The 18,360-nt window shown below is 38.7% G+C and overlaps 1 protein-coding gene across 3 annotated transcripts in view; it reads right to left on the reverse strand.

Annotated features, from left to right (window-relative positions):
* Positions 1–9,245: 9,245 nt before the first annotated feature.
* cabp1a (calcium binding protein 1a) overlaps positions 9,246–18,360 on the reverse strand; it is a 39,947-nt gene continuing 30,832 nt past the window's right edge. For 2 of the 3 annotated variants that reach the window (XM_062051691.1, XM_062051692.1), the window contains exon 7: positions 9,246–12,885. In XM_062051691.1, the coding sequence (XP_061907675.1) occupies positions 12,860–12,885 (26 nt within the window). In that variant the 3' untranslated portion in view covers positions 9,246–12,859. The remainder of the gene's footprint in view (positions 12,886–18,360) is intronic. The other variant, XM_062051690.1, reaches the window with a different exon arrangement.

Genomic DNA, 18,360 nt, shown 5'->3' on the forward strand with positions numbered 1-18,360 from the left:
ACTGTCAGTTTAGCATCTTTGTTTTCTACCTGTCAACTGTCAGTTTAGCATCTTTGTTTTCTACCTGTCAACTGTCAGTTTAGCATCTTTGTTTTCTACCTGTCAACTGTCAGTTTAGCATCTTTGTTTTCTACCTGTCAACTGTCAGTTTAGGCTGCTCGCCGGCTCCTCATCACTACTTCAAGATGGCGGCCCAATTTCTCGCGTCACGTCAGCCAATGCTGCGTCTACTTATAACATGTCTATGTGTTAAACCGTACAGTAATGGTAATGACATTTTTTCTATGATATTATTCACTCTCGCTATGTTTTTGGCTGTCTTTGTTTCGGTTTAAATACTGTAATAAGCACTAGTAGACTTAAGACTAAATGATTAAATTGCCAAAGTGAAGTAAACTATGCATACAATGTACACAATTGTTATTGTGCGTTCACTCTTTAAAAGTGTTCGCCACGCCCCCGGCTTCCGCTTTTGTGCGGTATCCTGATTGGTTGAGCTCTTGTTCAATCAGGAGAGTCCAACGCAGCTCGCATGCGGTGCACTACCGGGTTGGGCGCACTATAGTGATAAATGGACTTTTTTTCTACATAAATGTCGATTTATCTTTGCACTTTGTTATATATATATATATATATATATATATATATATATATATATATATATATATATATATATATATATATATATATATATATGCATTTAAAAAACATATTTATAAGCTGCAACATTTACCAACAATAGAGAAATAATAATAATCAAAATAAGTACAAAAAAGTACAAAACAGTGCCAGGGGGTTGTAAATGCTATATATATATATATATATATATATATATATATATATATATATATATATATATATATATATATATATATATATATATATATATATATATTTCAAAATAAGTACAAAAAAAGTACAAAACAGTGCCACTGTTTTGTACTTTTTTTGTACTTATTTTGAAAACAGTGCCAGGGGGTTGTAAATTCAATATATATATATATATATATATATATATATATATATATATATATATATATATATATATATATATATATATATATATATATATATATATATATATATATATATATATATATATATATATATATATATATATATTGAATTTGGTTGTAAATTGGTTGTAAATTCAATATATATATATGTATATATATATATATATATATATATATATATATATATATATATATATATATATATATATATATATATATATATATATATATATATATTGAATTTACAACCCCCTGGCACTGTTTTGTACTTTTTTTGTACTTATTTTGATTATTATTATTTCTCTATTGTTGGTAAATGTTGCAGCTTATAAATAAAGGTTTATTTTAAAAAAAAAAGACGTCTGTCACTGATACTATTGGCTAAGTTTTATATTCATAAATGTAAGTTTCTCAATACCCCACCTGGTTTTCGTGCCTTTAAAAAATAATTAGAACTTTACTTTAAAACGCTTTCTACCTCTAACAAGCAAAAAGCTGTGAAAACTATGATGTTGTGTTCCAAATTGTGGATTATTTACGGAACTTGTTTGAGTCAATTGCTTTACACTTTGCTACATACATTATATATATATATATTTTGCATTCTATTTTAGTTAGTTTATTGAGTTTGCAACACCCTGGCGCTGTTATGTACTGTTTTTGTACTTATTTTGATTATTATTTCTGGATTATTTGTAAATGTTGCAGTTTATAAATAAAGGTTTATAAAATAAATAAATAAATAAATAAATAAATAAATAAATGTCGATTTATGAAAGTAAGGCCTACATTTTCTAATTGGCTTAATGGTTTACAATTATCAATCAAATCTTGGAGAATGATTAAGAGTACAAAAGCCCTTAAATTGATATATTTGTTAAAAACATTTAAAGTGATTGAGGTAGCCCTTTTTGTCTTTTTAAAAAAAAAAAATTATTATTTAATTCTCTGTCTGTATTTGCTTTTGTTTTCTTTCCTTGTTGTTGAAAGTGCTTTGACTGTTGAGTGAATTATAAATGTATGTTTGTTGTTCAATACAAAACAAAACAAAAAAACTATAGTGATGAAATCGGTTGCTACGGTAACATCTAATAAGCTATTTGGATGACAGATTCTTCACAAAGGTGTTTTATGAAACAGAGAGCTGTGTGGCAATACCCTTTAGTCATAATGAAGCAAACACAAGGGAGCGTAATAAAAGATGACATGTTTGGTTTATAAAGCTGTAAATGTACAGCCAACTGCATGCCACACAGCAGGATCATGTTTCAACAAAGTATTATATTGTCTAAACATTTCATTCTCTTTCCTTATACAGCACAAAGTCTTTCCAGGCGATGATTAAAAAGACAATTGTATTTATTATAAGTTGCAATCCACAGTAATACAAACCCTGAAAGCAGTGAAGTTGTCACGTTGTGTAAATGGTCAATAAAAAGAATACAACAAATCCTTTTCAACTTATATTCAATTGAATAGACTGCAAAGACAAGATATTTCATGTTCACACTCAGAAACTTTGGCCAATAATCATGAAGTTAGAATGTAATGGCAGCAACACATTGCAAAAAAGGCATTTTTACCAGTGTGTTACATGGCCTTTCCTTTTAACAACACTCAGTAAAGGTTTGGGAAGTGAGGAGACACATTTTTGAAGTGGAATTCTTTCCCATTCTTGCTTGATGTACAGCTTAAGTTGTTCAACAGTCTCCCTTCTCATATTTTAGACGCCACACATTTGCAATGTCTGGACTACAGGCAGGCCAGTCTAGTACCTGCACTCTTTTACTATGACTGTTGTAACACCTGGCTTGGCATTGTCTTGCTGAAATAAGCAGGGGCGTTCATGATAACAACATATGTTGCTCCAAAAGCTGTATGTACCTTTCAGCATTAATGGTGCCTTCACAGATGTGTAAGTTCAATCAATCAATCAATGTTTATTTATATAGCCCTAAATCACAAGTGTCTCAAAGGGCTGCACAAGCCACAACGACATCCTCGGTACAGAGCCCACATACGGGCAAGGAAAAACTCACCCCAGTGGGACGTCGGTGAATGACTATGAGAAACCTTGGAGAGGACCGCATATGTGGGTAACCCCCCCCCTCTAGGGGAGACCGAAAGCAACGGATGTCGAGTGGGTCTGACATAACATTGTGAAAGTCCAGTCCACAATGGATCCAACACATCAGCGGGAGTCCAGTCCACAGCGGGGCCAACAGGAAACCATCCCGAGCGGAGACGGGTCAGCAGCGCAGAGATGTCCCCAACCGATGCACAGGCTAGTGGTCCACCCGGGGTCCCGGCTCTGGACAGCCAGCACTTCATCCATGGCCACCGGACCTATGCAACTCCCCCTCGCAAGGGACAGGGGAGAAGAGGAGAGAAGAAAAGAAACGGCAGATCAACTGGTCTAAAAAAGGGGGGGTCTATTTAAAGGCTAGATTATACAAATGAGTTTTAAGATGGGACTTAAATGCTTCTACTGAGGTAGCATCTCTAACTGTTACCGGGAGGGCATTCCAGAGTACTGGAGCCCCAATAGAAAACGCTCTATAGCCCGCAGACTTTTTTTGGGCTCTGGGAATCACTAATAAGCCGGAGTTCTTTGAACGCAGATTTCTTGTCGGGACATATGGTACAATACAATCGGCAAGATAGGCTGGAGCTAAACCGTGTAATATTTTATACGTAAGTAGTAAAACCTTAAAGTCGCATCTTAAGTGCACAGGAAGCCAGTGCAAGTGAGCCAGTATAGGCGTAATATGATCAAACTTTCTTGTTTTTGTCAAAAGCCTTGCAGCCGCATTTTGTACCAACTGTAATCTTTTAATGCTAGACATAGGGAGGCCCGAAAATAAAACGTTACAGTAATCGAGACGAGACGTAACGAACGCATGAATAATGATCTCAGCGTCGCTAGTGGACAAGATGGAACGAATTTTAGCGATATTACGGAGATGAAAGAAGGCCGTTTTAGTAACACTCTTAATGTGTGACTCAAACGAGAGAGTTGGGTGGAAGATAATACCCAGATTCTTTACCGAGTCTCCTTGTTTAATTGTTTGGTTGTCAAATGTTAAGGTGGTATTATTAAATAGATGTTGGTGTCTAGCAGGACCGATAATCAGCATTTCCGTTTTCTTAGCGTTGAGTTGCAAAAAGTTAGCGGACATCCATTGTTTAATTTCATTAAGACACGCCTCCAGCTGACTACAGTCCGGCGTGTTGGTCAGCTTTAGGGGCATGTAGAGTTGGGTGTCATCAGCATAACAGTGAAAGCTAACACCGTACTTGCGTATGATGTCACCCAGCGGCAGCATGTAAATACTAAAGAGTGCAGGGCCAAGAACTGAACCCTGGGGAACTCCGCACGTTACCTTGACATAGTCCGAGGTCACATTGTCATGGGAGACGCACTGCATCCTGTCAGTAAGATAAGAGTTAAACCAAGACAAGGCTAAGTCTGACATACCAATACGTGTTTTGATACGCTCTAATAAAATATTATGATCGACGGTATCGAAAGCGGCGCTAAGATCAAGAAGCAGCAACATAGATGACGCATCAGAATCCATCGTTAGCAATAGATCATTAGTCATTTTTGCGAGGGCTGTCTCCGTAGAGTGATTTGCCCTGAAACCGGATTGAAAAGGTTCACAGAGATTGTTAGTCACTAAGTGTTCATTTAGCTGCTGTGCAACAATTTTTTCGAGAATTTTGGAAATAAACGGAAGGTGGGAGACCGGTCGGTAGTTTACCATGAGGTCAGGATCGAGGTTAGGTCTTTTGAGCAGAGGATGAATAACCGCTTTTTTGAATGCTAGGGGAACAGTGCCGGAGGAAAGTGATAAGTTTATAATATTTAACACTGATTTAGTTACCCATGTCTTGGCCACTAATACACCCCCATACCATCACACATGCTGCCTTTTACACTTTGCGCCTAGAACAATCTGGATGGTTCTTTTCCTCTTTGGTCCGGAGGACACGACGTCCACAGTTTCCAGAAACAATTTGAAATGTGGACTCGTCAGACCACAGAACACTTTTCCACTTTGTATCAGTCCATCTTAGATGAGCTCGGGCCCAGCGGAGCCGGCGGCGTTTCTGGGTGTTGTTGATAAATGGCTTTGGCTTTGCATAGTAGAGTTTTAACTTGCACTTACAGATGTAGCGACCAACTGTAGTTACTGACAGTGGGTTTCTGAAGTGTTCCTGAGCCCATGTGGTGATATCCTTTACACACTGATGTCACTTTTTGATGCAGTACAGCCTGAGGGATCCAAGGTGTGTAATATCATGGCTTACGTGCAGTGATTTCTCCACATTCTCTGAACCCTTTGATGATATTACGGAGTGTAGATGGTGAAATCCCTAAATTCCTTGTTGAGAAATGTTGTTCTTCAACAATTTGCTCAGGCATTTGTTGACAAAGTGGTGACCCTCGCCCCCGTCCTTGTTTGTGAACGACTGAGCATTTCATGGAAGCTGCTTTTATAGCCAATCATGGCACCCACCTGTTCCCAATTAGCCTGTTCACCCGTCCAAATAAGTCTTTGATGAGAATTCCTCAACTTTATCACTCTTTTTTGCCACTTGTGCCAGCTTTTTTGAAACATGTTGCAGGCATCAAATTCCAAATGAGCTAATATTTGTAAAAAATAAAGTCATATCTCGTCTTTGCAGTCTATTCAATTGAATATAAGGAAATAATATTTGTTGTATTCTCTTTTTACTGAGCATTTACACAACGTGACAACTTCCCTGCTTGGGGGGTTAGTATGTCTATACTTACTGTATGTTGTTATGTCTGCAATAGGCAAGTTAAAGGAAATACTATTTCAGTTATTTGAACTTGCTGAAATAAAGCAGATGTATATTTGTATGGACGTGTGTTTTGTAATGTTTAACTACAGCCTGGAATCTTCTTCTGGAACAAGACTGCATCTTTCCCCGTCAAAGTAGTGTTTACATCGACACACATGTGCACCTACAGAAGGCGCCTCGTCGAGCGGGTTCGGCCTGAATGTTGCCATGTATAATTTAAGGCAGGGGTCACCAACGTGGTGCCCGCGGGCACCAGGTAGCCCGTAAGGACCAGATGAGTAGCCCGCTGGCCTGTTCTAAAAATAGCTCAAATAGCAGCACTTACCAGTGAGCTGCCTCTATTTTTTAAATTGTATTTATTTACTAGCAAGCTGGTCTCGCTTTGCCCGACATTTTTAATTCTAAGAGAGACAAAACTCAAATAGAATTTGAAAATCCAAGAGAATATTTTAAAGACTTGGTCTTCACTTGTTTAAATAAATTCATTATTTTTTTACTTTGCTTCTTATAACTTTCAGAAAGACAATTTTAGAGAAAAAATACAACTTTAAAAATGATTTTAGGATTTTTAAACACATATACCTTTTTACCTTTTAAATTCCTTCCTTTTCTTTCCTGACAATTTAAATCGATGTTGAAGTAAATGTATCTTTTTTATTGTAAAGAATAATAAATACATTTTAATTTAATTTTTCATTTTAGCTTCTGTTTTTTTGACGAAGAATATTTGTGAAATATTTCTTCAAACTTATTATAATTAAAATTCAAAAAAAATATTCTGGCAAAGCTAGAAAATCTGTCGAATCAAATTTAAATCTTATTTCAAAGTCTTTTGAATTTCTTTTAAAATTTTCATTCTGGAAAATCTAGAAGAAATAATGATTTGTCTTTGTTAGAAATATAGCTTGGTCCAATTTGTTATATATTCTAACAAAGTGCAGATTGGATTTTAAGCTATTTAAAACATGTCATCAAAATTCTAAAATGAATCTTAATCAGGAAAAATTACTAACGATATTCCATAAATTCTTTTTTTAATTTTTTCAAAAAGATTCGAATTAGCTAGTTTTTCTCTTCTTTTTTTCGGTTGAATTTTGAATTTTAAGGAGTCGAAATTGAAGATAAACTATGTTTCAAAATTTAAATGTCATTTTTTTCGTGTTTTCTCCTCTTTTAAACCATTCAATTAAGTGTAAATATCATTCGTTATTAATAATAACATAGAGTTAAAGGTAAATTGAGCAAATTGGCTATTTCTGGCAATTTATTGAAGTGTGTATCAAACTGGTAGCCCTTCGCATTAATCACTACCCAAGAAGTAGCTCTTGCTTTCAAAAAGGTTGGTGACCCCTGATTTAAGGTATAGTCAAAGTCAACAACACCCGTGTGACAACTGACAAGCACAAGTTGACCAGTGAAATGGAGCTGAAACTTTAAATCAACTTTATTGTGTAACTTTCTTGTGCACACGGCACTTGGCAAAGTATGCTGTTGATGACGTAAGAGCGAGTGTGCGTACTGAATGGAGTCCACTCCTCTTTGGCATGCATAGACTTTGCTTGTACGACACATTCCAGAGACTTGAGCACGACCACGCTCATGTTGACGTTGACATTGACTTTAAAGACTGCTCACACGTGTCATTCCAACATCGCACCATAATCACAACTCAAGTGACAAGTCTGACGCATCAAGTCAGTGCTGAGAAGACCAGGAGCTAAAACTTTGCTTCTCTGGATCAGTGTTTTTCAACCACCGTGCCGCAGCACACTAGCAGATTATCTAATTTCACCTAATTGGGTTAAAAATATTTTTTGCAAAGCAGTAATTCTAATCCGTAAATGTGCTGTTGTTGTTGTTGAGTGTCGGTGCTGTCTAGAGCTCGGCAGACTAACCGTGTAATACTCTTCCATACCAGTAGGTGGCAGCCGGTAGCTAATTGCTTTGTAGATGTCGGGAACGACGACAATGGTTTGCAGGTAAAAAGGTGTCTAATGCTTAAAGGCGAGTGCCGCTAAGAAAAGGCTTAGAGAAGACTATGCAAAATTAGAACTGAACTGGCTGCAAAGTAAACAAAAACGAATGCTGGAGGACAGCAAAGACTTACAGCGTGTGGAGCAGACGGCGTCCACAAAGTACAATCAACAACAAAATAGGAGCGCAAGACAAGAAGTAAAACACTACACACGGGAAAACAGCACAAAAAAGTCCAAATAAGTCAGGGTGTGATGTGACAGGTGGTGACAGTACACCTACTTTGAGACAAGAGCTATAGTGAAGCATGCTTGGTTATGGTTTGAATTCATATCAAACAATTGCGAGAACGACTTTTTACTGTCAATATCGGCTGCTGAGTTTAATTTTTTTATGTTTTCTGCTGATGGTGTGCCTCAGAATTTTTTCAATGGGAAAAAATGTGCCTTGGCTCAAAAAAGGTTGAAAAACACTTTACTAGTACAGTGTTTTTCAACCTTTTCTGAGCCAAGGCACATTTTTTCCCATTGAAAAAATTCTGAGGCACACCATCAGCAGAAAACATTAAAAAATTAAACTCAGCTGACAGTAAAAAGTCGTCGCAATTGTTGGATATGACTTTAAAGCATAAGCAAGCATGCTTCACTATAGCTCTTGTCTCAAAGTAGGTGTACTGTCACCACCTGTCACATCACACCCTGACTTATTTGGACTTTTTTGATGTTTTCCTGTGTGTAGTGTTTTACTTCTTGTCTTGCGCTCCTATTTGGGTGGCTTTTTCTCGTTTTTTGCTATTTTCCTGTAGCAGTTTCATGTCTTCCTTTGAGCGATATTTCCCGCATCTACTTTGTTTTAGCAGTCAAGAATATTTCAGTTGTTTTTATCCTTGTTTGTGGGGACATTGTTGATTGTCATGTCATGTTCGGATGTACTTTGTGGACGCCGTCTTTGCTCCACAGTAAGTCTTTGCTCCACAGTAAGTCTTTGCTCCACAGTAAGTCTTTGCTGTCGTCCAGCATTCTGTTTTTGTTTACTTTGTAGCCAGTTCAGTTTTAGTTTCATTCCGCATAGCCTTCCCTAAGCTTAATAATAATAATAATTAGGGATGTCCGATAATGGCTTTTTGCCGATATCCGATATGCCGATATTGTCCAACTCTTTAATTACCGATACCGATATCAACCGATATATACAGTCGTGGAATTAACACATTATTATGCCTAATTTGGACAACCAGGTATGGTGAAGATAAGGTACTTTTTAAAAAAATGAATCAAATAAAATAAGATAAATAAATTAAAAACATTTTCTTGAATAAAAAAGAAAGTAAAACAATATAAAAACAGTTACATAGAAACTAGTAATTAATGAAAATTTGTAAAATTAACTGTTAAAGGTTAGTACTATTAGTGGAGCAGCAGCACGCACAATCATGTGTGCTTACGGACTGTATCCCTTGCAGACTGTATTGATATATATTGATATATAATGTAGGAAGCAGAATATTAATAACAGAAAGAAACAACCCTTTTGTGTGAATGAGTGTGAATGGGGGAGGGAGGTTTTTTGGCTTGGTGCACTAATTGTAAGTGTATCTTGTGTTTTTTATGTGGATTTAATAAAAAAAAAAAAAAAAAAAAAAAAAAAAAACGATACTGATAATAAAAAAAACGATACCGATAATTTCCGATATTGCATTTTAACGCATTTATCGGCCGATAATATCGGCAGACCGATATTATCGGACATCTCTAATAATAATAATAATAATAGATTTAATTTGTAAAAAGCACTTTACATTGAGTAAACAACCTCAAAGTGCTAGTGTATAAAAAAAATAAAAAGATAATTAAAAAAATAAAAACTAGAACAGCCAAATAGCTAAAACTAGTGTGCATATATCTAAAAAAAGGCTTTTTTAAAAGCATCCAGTCTGCGGTGCCCTCAGGTGGTCAGGGAGAGCGTTCCGCAGACTGGGAGCGGCGGAGCAGAAAGCCTCGTCTCCCATTGTTCGTAACTTCAATGCCTTTTCTTAGCAGCACTCACCTTTTGTTTATTTTTGGTTTAAGCAATAGATACCTTTTTACCTGCACCCTGCCTCCCGCTGTTTCCCACATCTACAAAGCAATTAGCTACCTGCTGCCACCTACTGATATGGAAGAGTATTCCACGGTTACTCTGCCCAGCTCTAGACAGCACCGACATTCAACAACAACACATCATTTGCAGACTAGAATTACTGTTTTGCAAAACATATTTTCAACCCGAATAGGTGAAATGAGATCATCTCCCACGGCACACCAGACCGTATCTCACCACACACTAGTGTGCCGCGGCACAGTGGTTGAAAAACACTGCTCTAGATTTCAGCATTAAAGGAAGAACACGTGTCCAGGCCAGGGGTGTTCAAAGCTAATTTTGTCCCACAACTATTTTTCTTTGTGTACGGAAATTGTAAAAATAAAATGTTGTCTTTATTTTGAAGTTATCGTGTCGTGATTGTACCAGTCCGGCCCACTTGGGAGTGTATTTCTCTCCATGTAGCCCCCATCTAACATGACTTTGACACCCCTGGTATAAGACATTAGTACATTAAGCTAAGATGTTTTATTGGTTTTAGAATTTTTATTGCACAGAATTTATAAATTGTTGTGTGTTGCCCTCGGTGGAAAAAGTTTGGACACCCCTGGTCTGAGCACTAAATCAACAACCTGAGATGTCAGACTTGAAGGAATAACATCTATGAGGAGTATTGCTCTCAGGATAGTCCCTGACAGTTTGGTTATGTTTGAGTTTTTCCTCCATTCGGCCATCAATGTTAAAGCATTGTTAAGCCTCTCTGCCATAGAAATCTCCGCGGGGTTCGTGTTAGGCTGGAGTATTCTGTCACGGAGTGTTGGTGACGAACCCCAAGATGCAGAGAAGGCAGGATTGGCGCAGGAAACAACCAAAATAAAAGCACTGACAGAAAATAAAGACAAACACAACATTGATTGATTGATTGAAGAGGAAAAACTAAAACCTAACCAAACTGTCAAGGACAAGCCTGACAATTGCCCGTCTTCATGACACTTGGACTAGACTGGCACAGGGACAAATCACAGGTGGTCACATCCAGTCCTGGTTAAGAGATGTTTACGTACACTGGTAAAGAACATCATGTCATGGCTGTCTTGAGTTTTTAATAATTTCTAGTACCGGTACTCTTATTTTGTTGTGATGTGGTGATTGGAGCACATACTTGTTGGTCACAACAAACATTCATGAAGTTTGCTTCTTTTATGAATTTATTATGGCTCTACTGAAAATGTGAGGGTCAAAAGTATACATACAGCAATGTTAATATTTGCTTACATGTCCCTTGGCAAGTTGACCTGCAATAAGGCGCTTTTGGTAGCCATCCACAAGCTTCTGCTTGACCACTAAATTGCTGCAGTTCAGCTAAATGTGTTGGACTTGTTTCTTCAGCATTGTCCACACGTTTAAGTCAGGACTTTGGGAAGGCCATTCTAAAACCTTCATTCTAGCCTGATTTAGCCATTCCTTTACCACTTTTGAGGTGTGTTTGGGGTCATTGTCCTGTTGGAACACCCAACAAGACCCAACCTCCGGGCTGATGATTTTAGCTTGTCCTGAAGAACTTGGAGCTAATCCTCCTTTTTCATTGTCCCATTTAAAGCAGCAGTTCCATTGTGGGAATTTTTTCCATTTCAACAAACAACTTCCTTTTTTTGTCCTGATTAAGAGGAATTATTTGACGGTTGAAGTGGGTTGGAAAGTAGTCGCCAGAAAAAAGGGTGGAAATAGGGCTTTGCAAAACCTGGAATTCTGGAAAATCCTGACATTTTTTGGAACTTGGAAAAATGATTGAATGTCCAGGATGGTGGAATGTGTTGAAACATGTGGAAATTGTGCAACTTGTCCCATTCATTTTGAATGGGGAAAAATGTCCCTGAAAACTGGGAATTCTTGGAAATTTGGGATTTTTTTTTTAAATTGTTGAAGGAGAGCACACAATTTGGAAAATGTTGAATATTTTGGAGTTGGAACGGTTTGAATCGGATGAAAAATTGTGGAACTTTGAAAAATGTCCCATGGATTTCAATGGGACATTTCATGAAAATGTGGGAATTTTGGGAAAAGCGGGAATTTTTGTTGGAAAATGTTAAAAGACTTGAATTTGGAGCTAATTCTTCTTTTTCATTGTCCCATTTAAAGCAGCGGTTCCATTGGCAGCAAAACAGGCCCAGAGCATAATACTACCACCACCATGCTTGACGGTAGGAATGGTGTTCCAAGGGATTAAAGGCCTCACCTTTTCTCCTCCAAACATATTGCTGGGTATTGTGGCCAAACTGCTCCATGTTTGTTTCATCTGACATCACATGGACAAAGATAAGACCTTCTGGAGGAAAGTTCTGAGTTGTAGAAATGCTTGTAAAGTCCAGACAGCCATGACAGGATGACCTTCACAAGTGTACGTACACTTTTGACCACGACTGTAAGTTGTATTGTAGGTTGTATTGTAGGTTGTATTGTAGGTTGTATTGTAGGTTGTATTGTAGGTTGTATTGCTACATGGGCTTTCAAGTGGAGCGCCAAGGTCCCACAAAGAACATTTCAACGTAGTCCTTTGAATGGACACACATGGAAAGTGGAAACGTACTCAAACATTGAACAACATACCCACTCTCTAAATGGTATCTACAGGCTGGTAGTCTAACACATGAGGCAACATTTTGAGACATTTGATGGAGAAGAAGAGACAAGACTGAGTGAGAGTTAAAGTGCAAGAACACACAAGTACAATCATCAGTGAGGCTACAGCCAGTTGTGCCTCAGTGGGACTGGAAGAACACTTATTGATTGACAGTTTGAGGTGACTCTCCACTCTAGAACATTCAAGGACTTGACATTTTCCAGTGTCGGTCAAATTTTTTTTTTGAATGGCTCAGAGAACGTAGCCCGTCCTGGTAGACTGGACTAAGCACAGCGAGGGACCAGACTTCACATTCAAGACTGATCTTTCTGTGGTCTTAACGAGACATCATTCGTACAAACTCTGAGAAAACAAAATGGAAGAGAAGGGTCAGATTGGCAGCTGTAGTTACACCACACCAGTGTTTCCCAACCTCCACACCAGTGTTTCCCAACCTCTACACCAGTGTTTCCCAACCTCCACACCAGTGTTTCCCAACCTCTACACCAGTGTTTCCCAACCTCTACACCAGTGTTTCCCAACCTCTACACCAGTGTTTCCCAACCTCCACACCAGTGTTTCCCAACCTCTACACCAGTGTTTCCCAACCTCTACACCAGTGTTTCCCAACCTCCACACCAGTGTTTCCCAACCTCTACACCAGTGTTTCCCAACCTCTACACCAGTGTTTCCCAACCTCTACACCAGTGTTTCCCAACATCTACACCAGTGTTTCCCAACCTCTACACCAGTGTTTCCCAACCTCCACACCAGTGTTTCCCAACCTCCACACCAGTGTTTCCCAACCTCCACACCAGTGTTTCCCAACCTCTACACCAGTGTTTCCCAACCTCCACACCAGTTTTTCCCAACCTCCACACCAGTGTTTCCCAACCTCCACACCAGTGTTTCCCAACCTCCACACCAGTGTTTCCCAACCTCCACACCAGTGTTTCCCAACCTCCACACCAGTGTTTCCCAACCTCCACACCAGTGTTTCCCAACCTCTACACCAGTGTTTCCCAACCTCCACACCAGTTTTTCCCAACCTCCACACCAGTGTTTCCCAACCTCCACACCAGTGTTTCCCAACCTCCACTCAGCCCATTGACAGACAAACAAAGCCACGGAGGTTTTTGTATGCTACATTTTTTTGGGAAGATTCTGTTTTCAAGAAACATTTTTGCCGAAGGTTCACCCTGATTTTTGACATAGGGTCAAACACAGTATGTAACAAATCCTGTACATTTACTTGCTTCATTCTGCGGATTTGAGCGCCCAAACAAAGAATCACAAAAAAGCCAACATGGAGCCAAACAAAGCACTTTGGAATTCCGGAAAGAACTTGTAGCAAACAACAGTGGAACCTTGATTTACTAACCCCTCATTGTACCAACATCTGGATTTAGGAACCACAGACCGAATAGAAATATGCTTTGTTGTAAGAATCTTGTCTCAGTTATAGAACATTTTATCCATCCATTGTGGGCGGGCTTATCAGTCTCTCAACTCATTCAGTTAGCAGGGCAGTGCAGTCGTGCTTACCATGAATCCCCACTATGGACTGGACTCTCACTATTATGTTAGATCCACTATGGACTGGACTCTCACTATTATGTTAGATCCACTATGGACTGGACTCTCACTATTATGTTAGATACACTATGGACTGGACTCTCACTATTATGTTAGATCCACTATGGACTGGACTCTCACTATTATGTTAGATCCACTATGGACTGGACTCTCACTATTATGTTAGATCCACTATGGACTGGACTCTCACTATTATGTTGGATCCACTATGGACTGGACTCTCACTATTATGTTAGATACACTATGGACTGGACTCTCACTATTATGTTAGATCCACTATGGACTGGACTCTCACTATTATGTTAGATCCACTATGGACTGGACTCTCACTATTATGTTAGATCCACTATGGACTGGACTCTCACTATTATGTTAGATCCACTATGGACTGGACTCTCACTATTATGTTAGATACACTATGGACTGGACTCTCACTATTATGTTAGATCCACTATGGACTGGACTCTCACTATTATGTTAGATCCACTATGGACTGGACTCTCACTATTATGTTAGATCCACTATGGACTGGACTCTCACTATTATGTTAGATCCACTATGGACTGGACTCTCACTATTATGTTAGATCCACTATGGACTGGACTCTCACTATTATGTTAGATCCACTATGGACTGGACTCTCACTATTATGTTAGATCCACTATGGACTGGACTCTCACTATTATGTTAGATCCACTATGGACTGGACTCTCACACTATTATGTTAGATCCTCTATGGACTGGACTCTCACACTATTATGTTAGATCCACTATGGACTGGACTCTCACACTATTATGTTAGATCCACTATGGACTGGACTCTCACACTATTATGTTAGATCCACTATGGACTGGACTCACACTATTATGTTAGATCCACTATGGACTGGACTCTCACACTATTATGTTAGATCCACTATGGACTGGACTCTCACACTATTATGTTAGATCCACTATGGACTGGACTCTCACACTATTATGTTAGATCCACTATGGACTGGACTCTCACACTATTATGTTAGATCCACTATGGACTGGACTCTCACACTATTATGTTAGACCCACTATGGACTGGACTCTCACTATTATGTTAGATCCACTATGGACTGGACTCTCACTATTATGTTAGATACACTATGGACTGGACTCTCACTATTATGTTAGATCCACTATGGACTGGACTCTCACTATTATGTTAGATCCACTATGGACTGGACTCTCACTATTATGTTAGATCCACTATGGACTGGACTCTCACTATTATGTTAGATCCACTATGGACTGGACTCTCACTATTATGTTAGATCCACTATGGACTGGACTCTCACTATTATGTTAGATCCACTATGGACTGGACTCTCACTATTATGTTAGATCCACTATGGACTGGACTCTCACTATTATGTTAGATCCACTATGGACTGGACTCTCACTATTATGTTAGATCCACTATGGACTGGACTCTCACACTATTATGTTAGATCCTCTATGGACTGGACTCTCACACTATTATGTTAGATCCACTATGGACTGGACTCTCACACTATTATGTTAGATCCACTATGGACTGGACTCTCACACTATTATGTTAGATCCACTATGGACTGGACTCACACTATTATGTTAGATCCACTATGGACTGGACTCTCACACTATTATGTTAGATCCACTATGGACTGGACTCTCACACTATTATGTTAGATCCACTATGGACTGGACTCTCACACTATTATGTTAGATCCACTATGGACTGGACTCTCACACTATTATGTTAGATCCACTATGGACTGGACTCTCACACTATTATGTTAGACCCACTATGGACTGGACTCTCACTATTATGTTAGATCCACTATGGACTGGACTCTCACTATTATGTTAGATACACTATGGACTGGACTCTCACTATTATGTTAGATCCACTATGGACTGGACTCTCACTATTATGTTAGATCCACTATGGACTGGACTCTCACTATTATGTTAGATCCACTATGGACTGGACTCTCACTATTATGTTAGATCCACTATGGACTGGACTCTCACTATTATGTTAGATCCACTATGGACTGGACTCTCACACTATTATGTTAGATCCTCTATGGACTGGACTCTCACACTATTATGTTAGATCCACTATGGACTGGACTCTCACACTATTATGTTAGATCCACTATGGACTGGACTCTCACACTATTATGTTAGATCCACTATGGACTGGACTCACACTATTATGTTAGATCCACTATGGACTGGACTCTCACACTATTATGTTAGATCCACTATGGACTGGACTCTCACACTATTATGTTAGATCCACTATGGACTGGACTCTCACACTATTATGTTAGATCCACTATGGACTGGACTCTCACACTATTATGTTAGATCCACTATGGACTGGACTCTCACACTATTATGTTAGACCCACTATGGACTGGACTCTCACTATTATGTTAGATCCACTATGGACTGGACTCTCACACTATTATGTTAGATCCACTATGGACTGGACTCTCACACTATTATGTTAGATCCACTATGGACTGGACTGTCACACTATTATGTTAGATCCACTATGGACTGGACTCTCACACTATTATGTTAGATCCACTATGGACTGGACTCTCACACTATTATGTTAGATCCACTATGGACTGGACTCTCACTATTATGTTAGATCCACTATGGACTGGACTCTCACACTATTATGTTAGATCCACTATGGACTGGACTCTCACTATTATGTTAGATCCACTATGGACTGGACTCTCACTATTATGTTAGATCCACTATGGACTGGACTCTCACTATTATGTTAGATCCACTATGGACTGGACTCTCACTATTATGTTAGATACACTATGGACTGGACTCTCACTATTATGTTAGATCCACTATGGACTGGACTCTCACTATTATGTTAGATCCACTATGGACTGGACTCTCACTATTATGTTAGATCCACTATGGACTGGACTCTCACTATTATGTTAGATCCACTATGGACTGGACTCTCACTATTATGTTAGATCCACTATGGACTGGACTCTCACTATTATGTTAGATCCACTATGGACTGGACTCTCACTATTATGTTAGATCCACTATGGACTGGACTCTCACACTATTATGTTAGATCCTCTATGGACTGGACTCTCACACTATTATGTTAGATCCACTATGGACTGGACTCTCACACTATTATGTTAGATCCACTATGGACTGGACTCTCACACTATTATGTTAGATCCACTATGGACTGGACTCTCACACTATTATGTTAGATCCACTATGGACTGGACTCTCACACTATTATGTTAGATCCACTATGGACTGGACTCTCACACTATTATGTTAGATCCACTATGGACTGGACTCTCACACTATTATGTTAGACCCACTATGGACTGGACTCTCACTATTATGTTAGATCCACTATGGACTGGACTCTCACACTATTATGTTAGATCCACTATGGACTGGACTGTCACACTATTATGTTAGATCCACTATGGACTGGACTCTCACACTATTATGTTAGATCCACTATGGACTGGACTCTCACACTATTATGTTAGATCCACTATGGACTGGACTTTCACACTATTATGTTAGATCCACTATGGACTGGACTCTCACACTATTATGTTAGATCCACTATGGACTGGACTGTCACACTATTATGTTAGATCCACTATGGACTGGACTCTCACACTATTATGTTAGATCCACTATGGACTGGACTCTCACACTATTATGTTAGATCCACTATGGACTGGACTTTCACACTATTATGTTAGATCCACTATGGACTGGACTCTCACACTATTATGTTAGATCCACTATGGACTGGACTCTCACACTATTATGTTAGATCCACTATGGACTGGACTTTCACACTATTATGTTAGATCCACTATGGACTGGACTCTCACACTATTATGTTAGATCCACTATGGACTGGACTCTCACACTATTATGTTAGATCCACTATGGACTGGACTGTCACACTATTATGTTAGATCCACTATGGACTGGACTCTCACACTATTATGTTAGATCTACTATGGACTGGACTGTCACACTATTATGTTAGATCCACTATGGACTGGACTCTCACACTATTATGTTAGATCCACTATGGACTGGACTCTCACACTATTATGTTAGATCCACTATGGACTGGACTGTCACACTATTATGTTAGATCCACTATGGACTGGACTGTCACACTATTAT

The sequence above is a fragment of the Entelurus aequoreus genome, linkage group LG06, assembly GCF_033978785.1.
Source record: "Entelurus aequoreus isolate RoL-2023_Sb linkage group LG06, RoL_Eaeq_v1.1, whole genome shotgun sequence".
Classification (NCBI taxonomy): Eukaryota; Metazoa; Chordata; class Actinopteri; order Syngnathiformes; family Syngnathidae; genus Entelurus; species Entelurus aequoreus.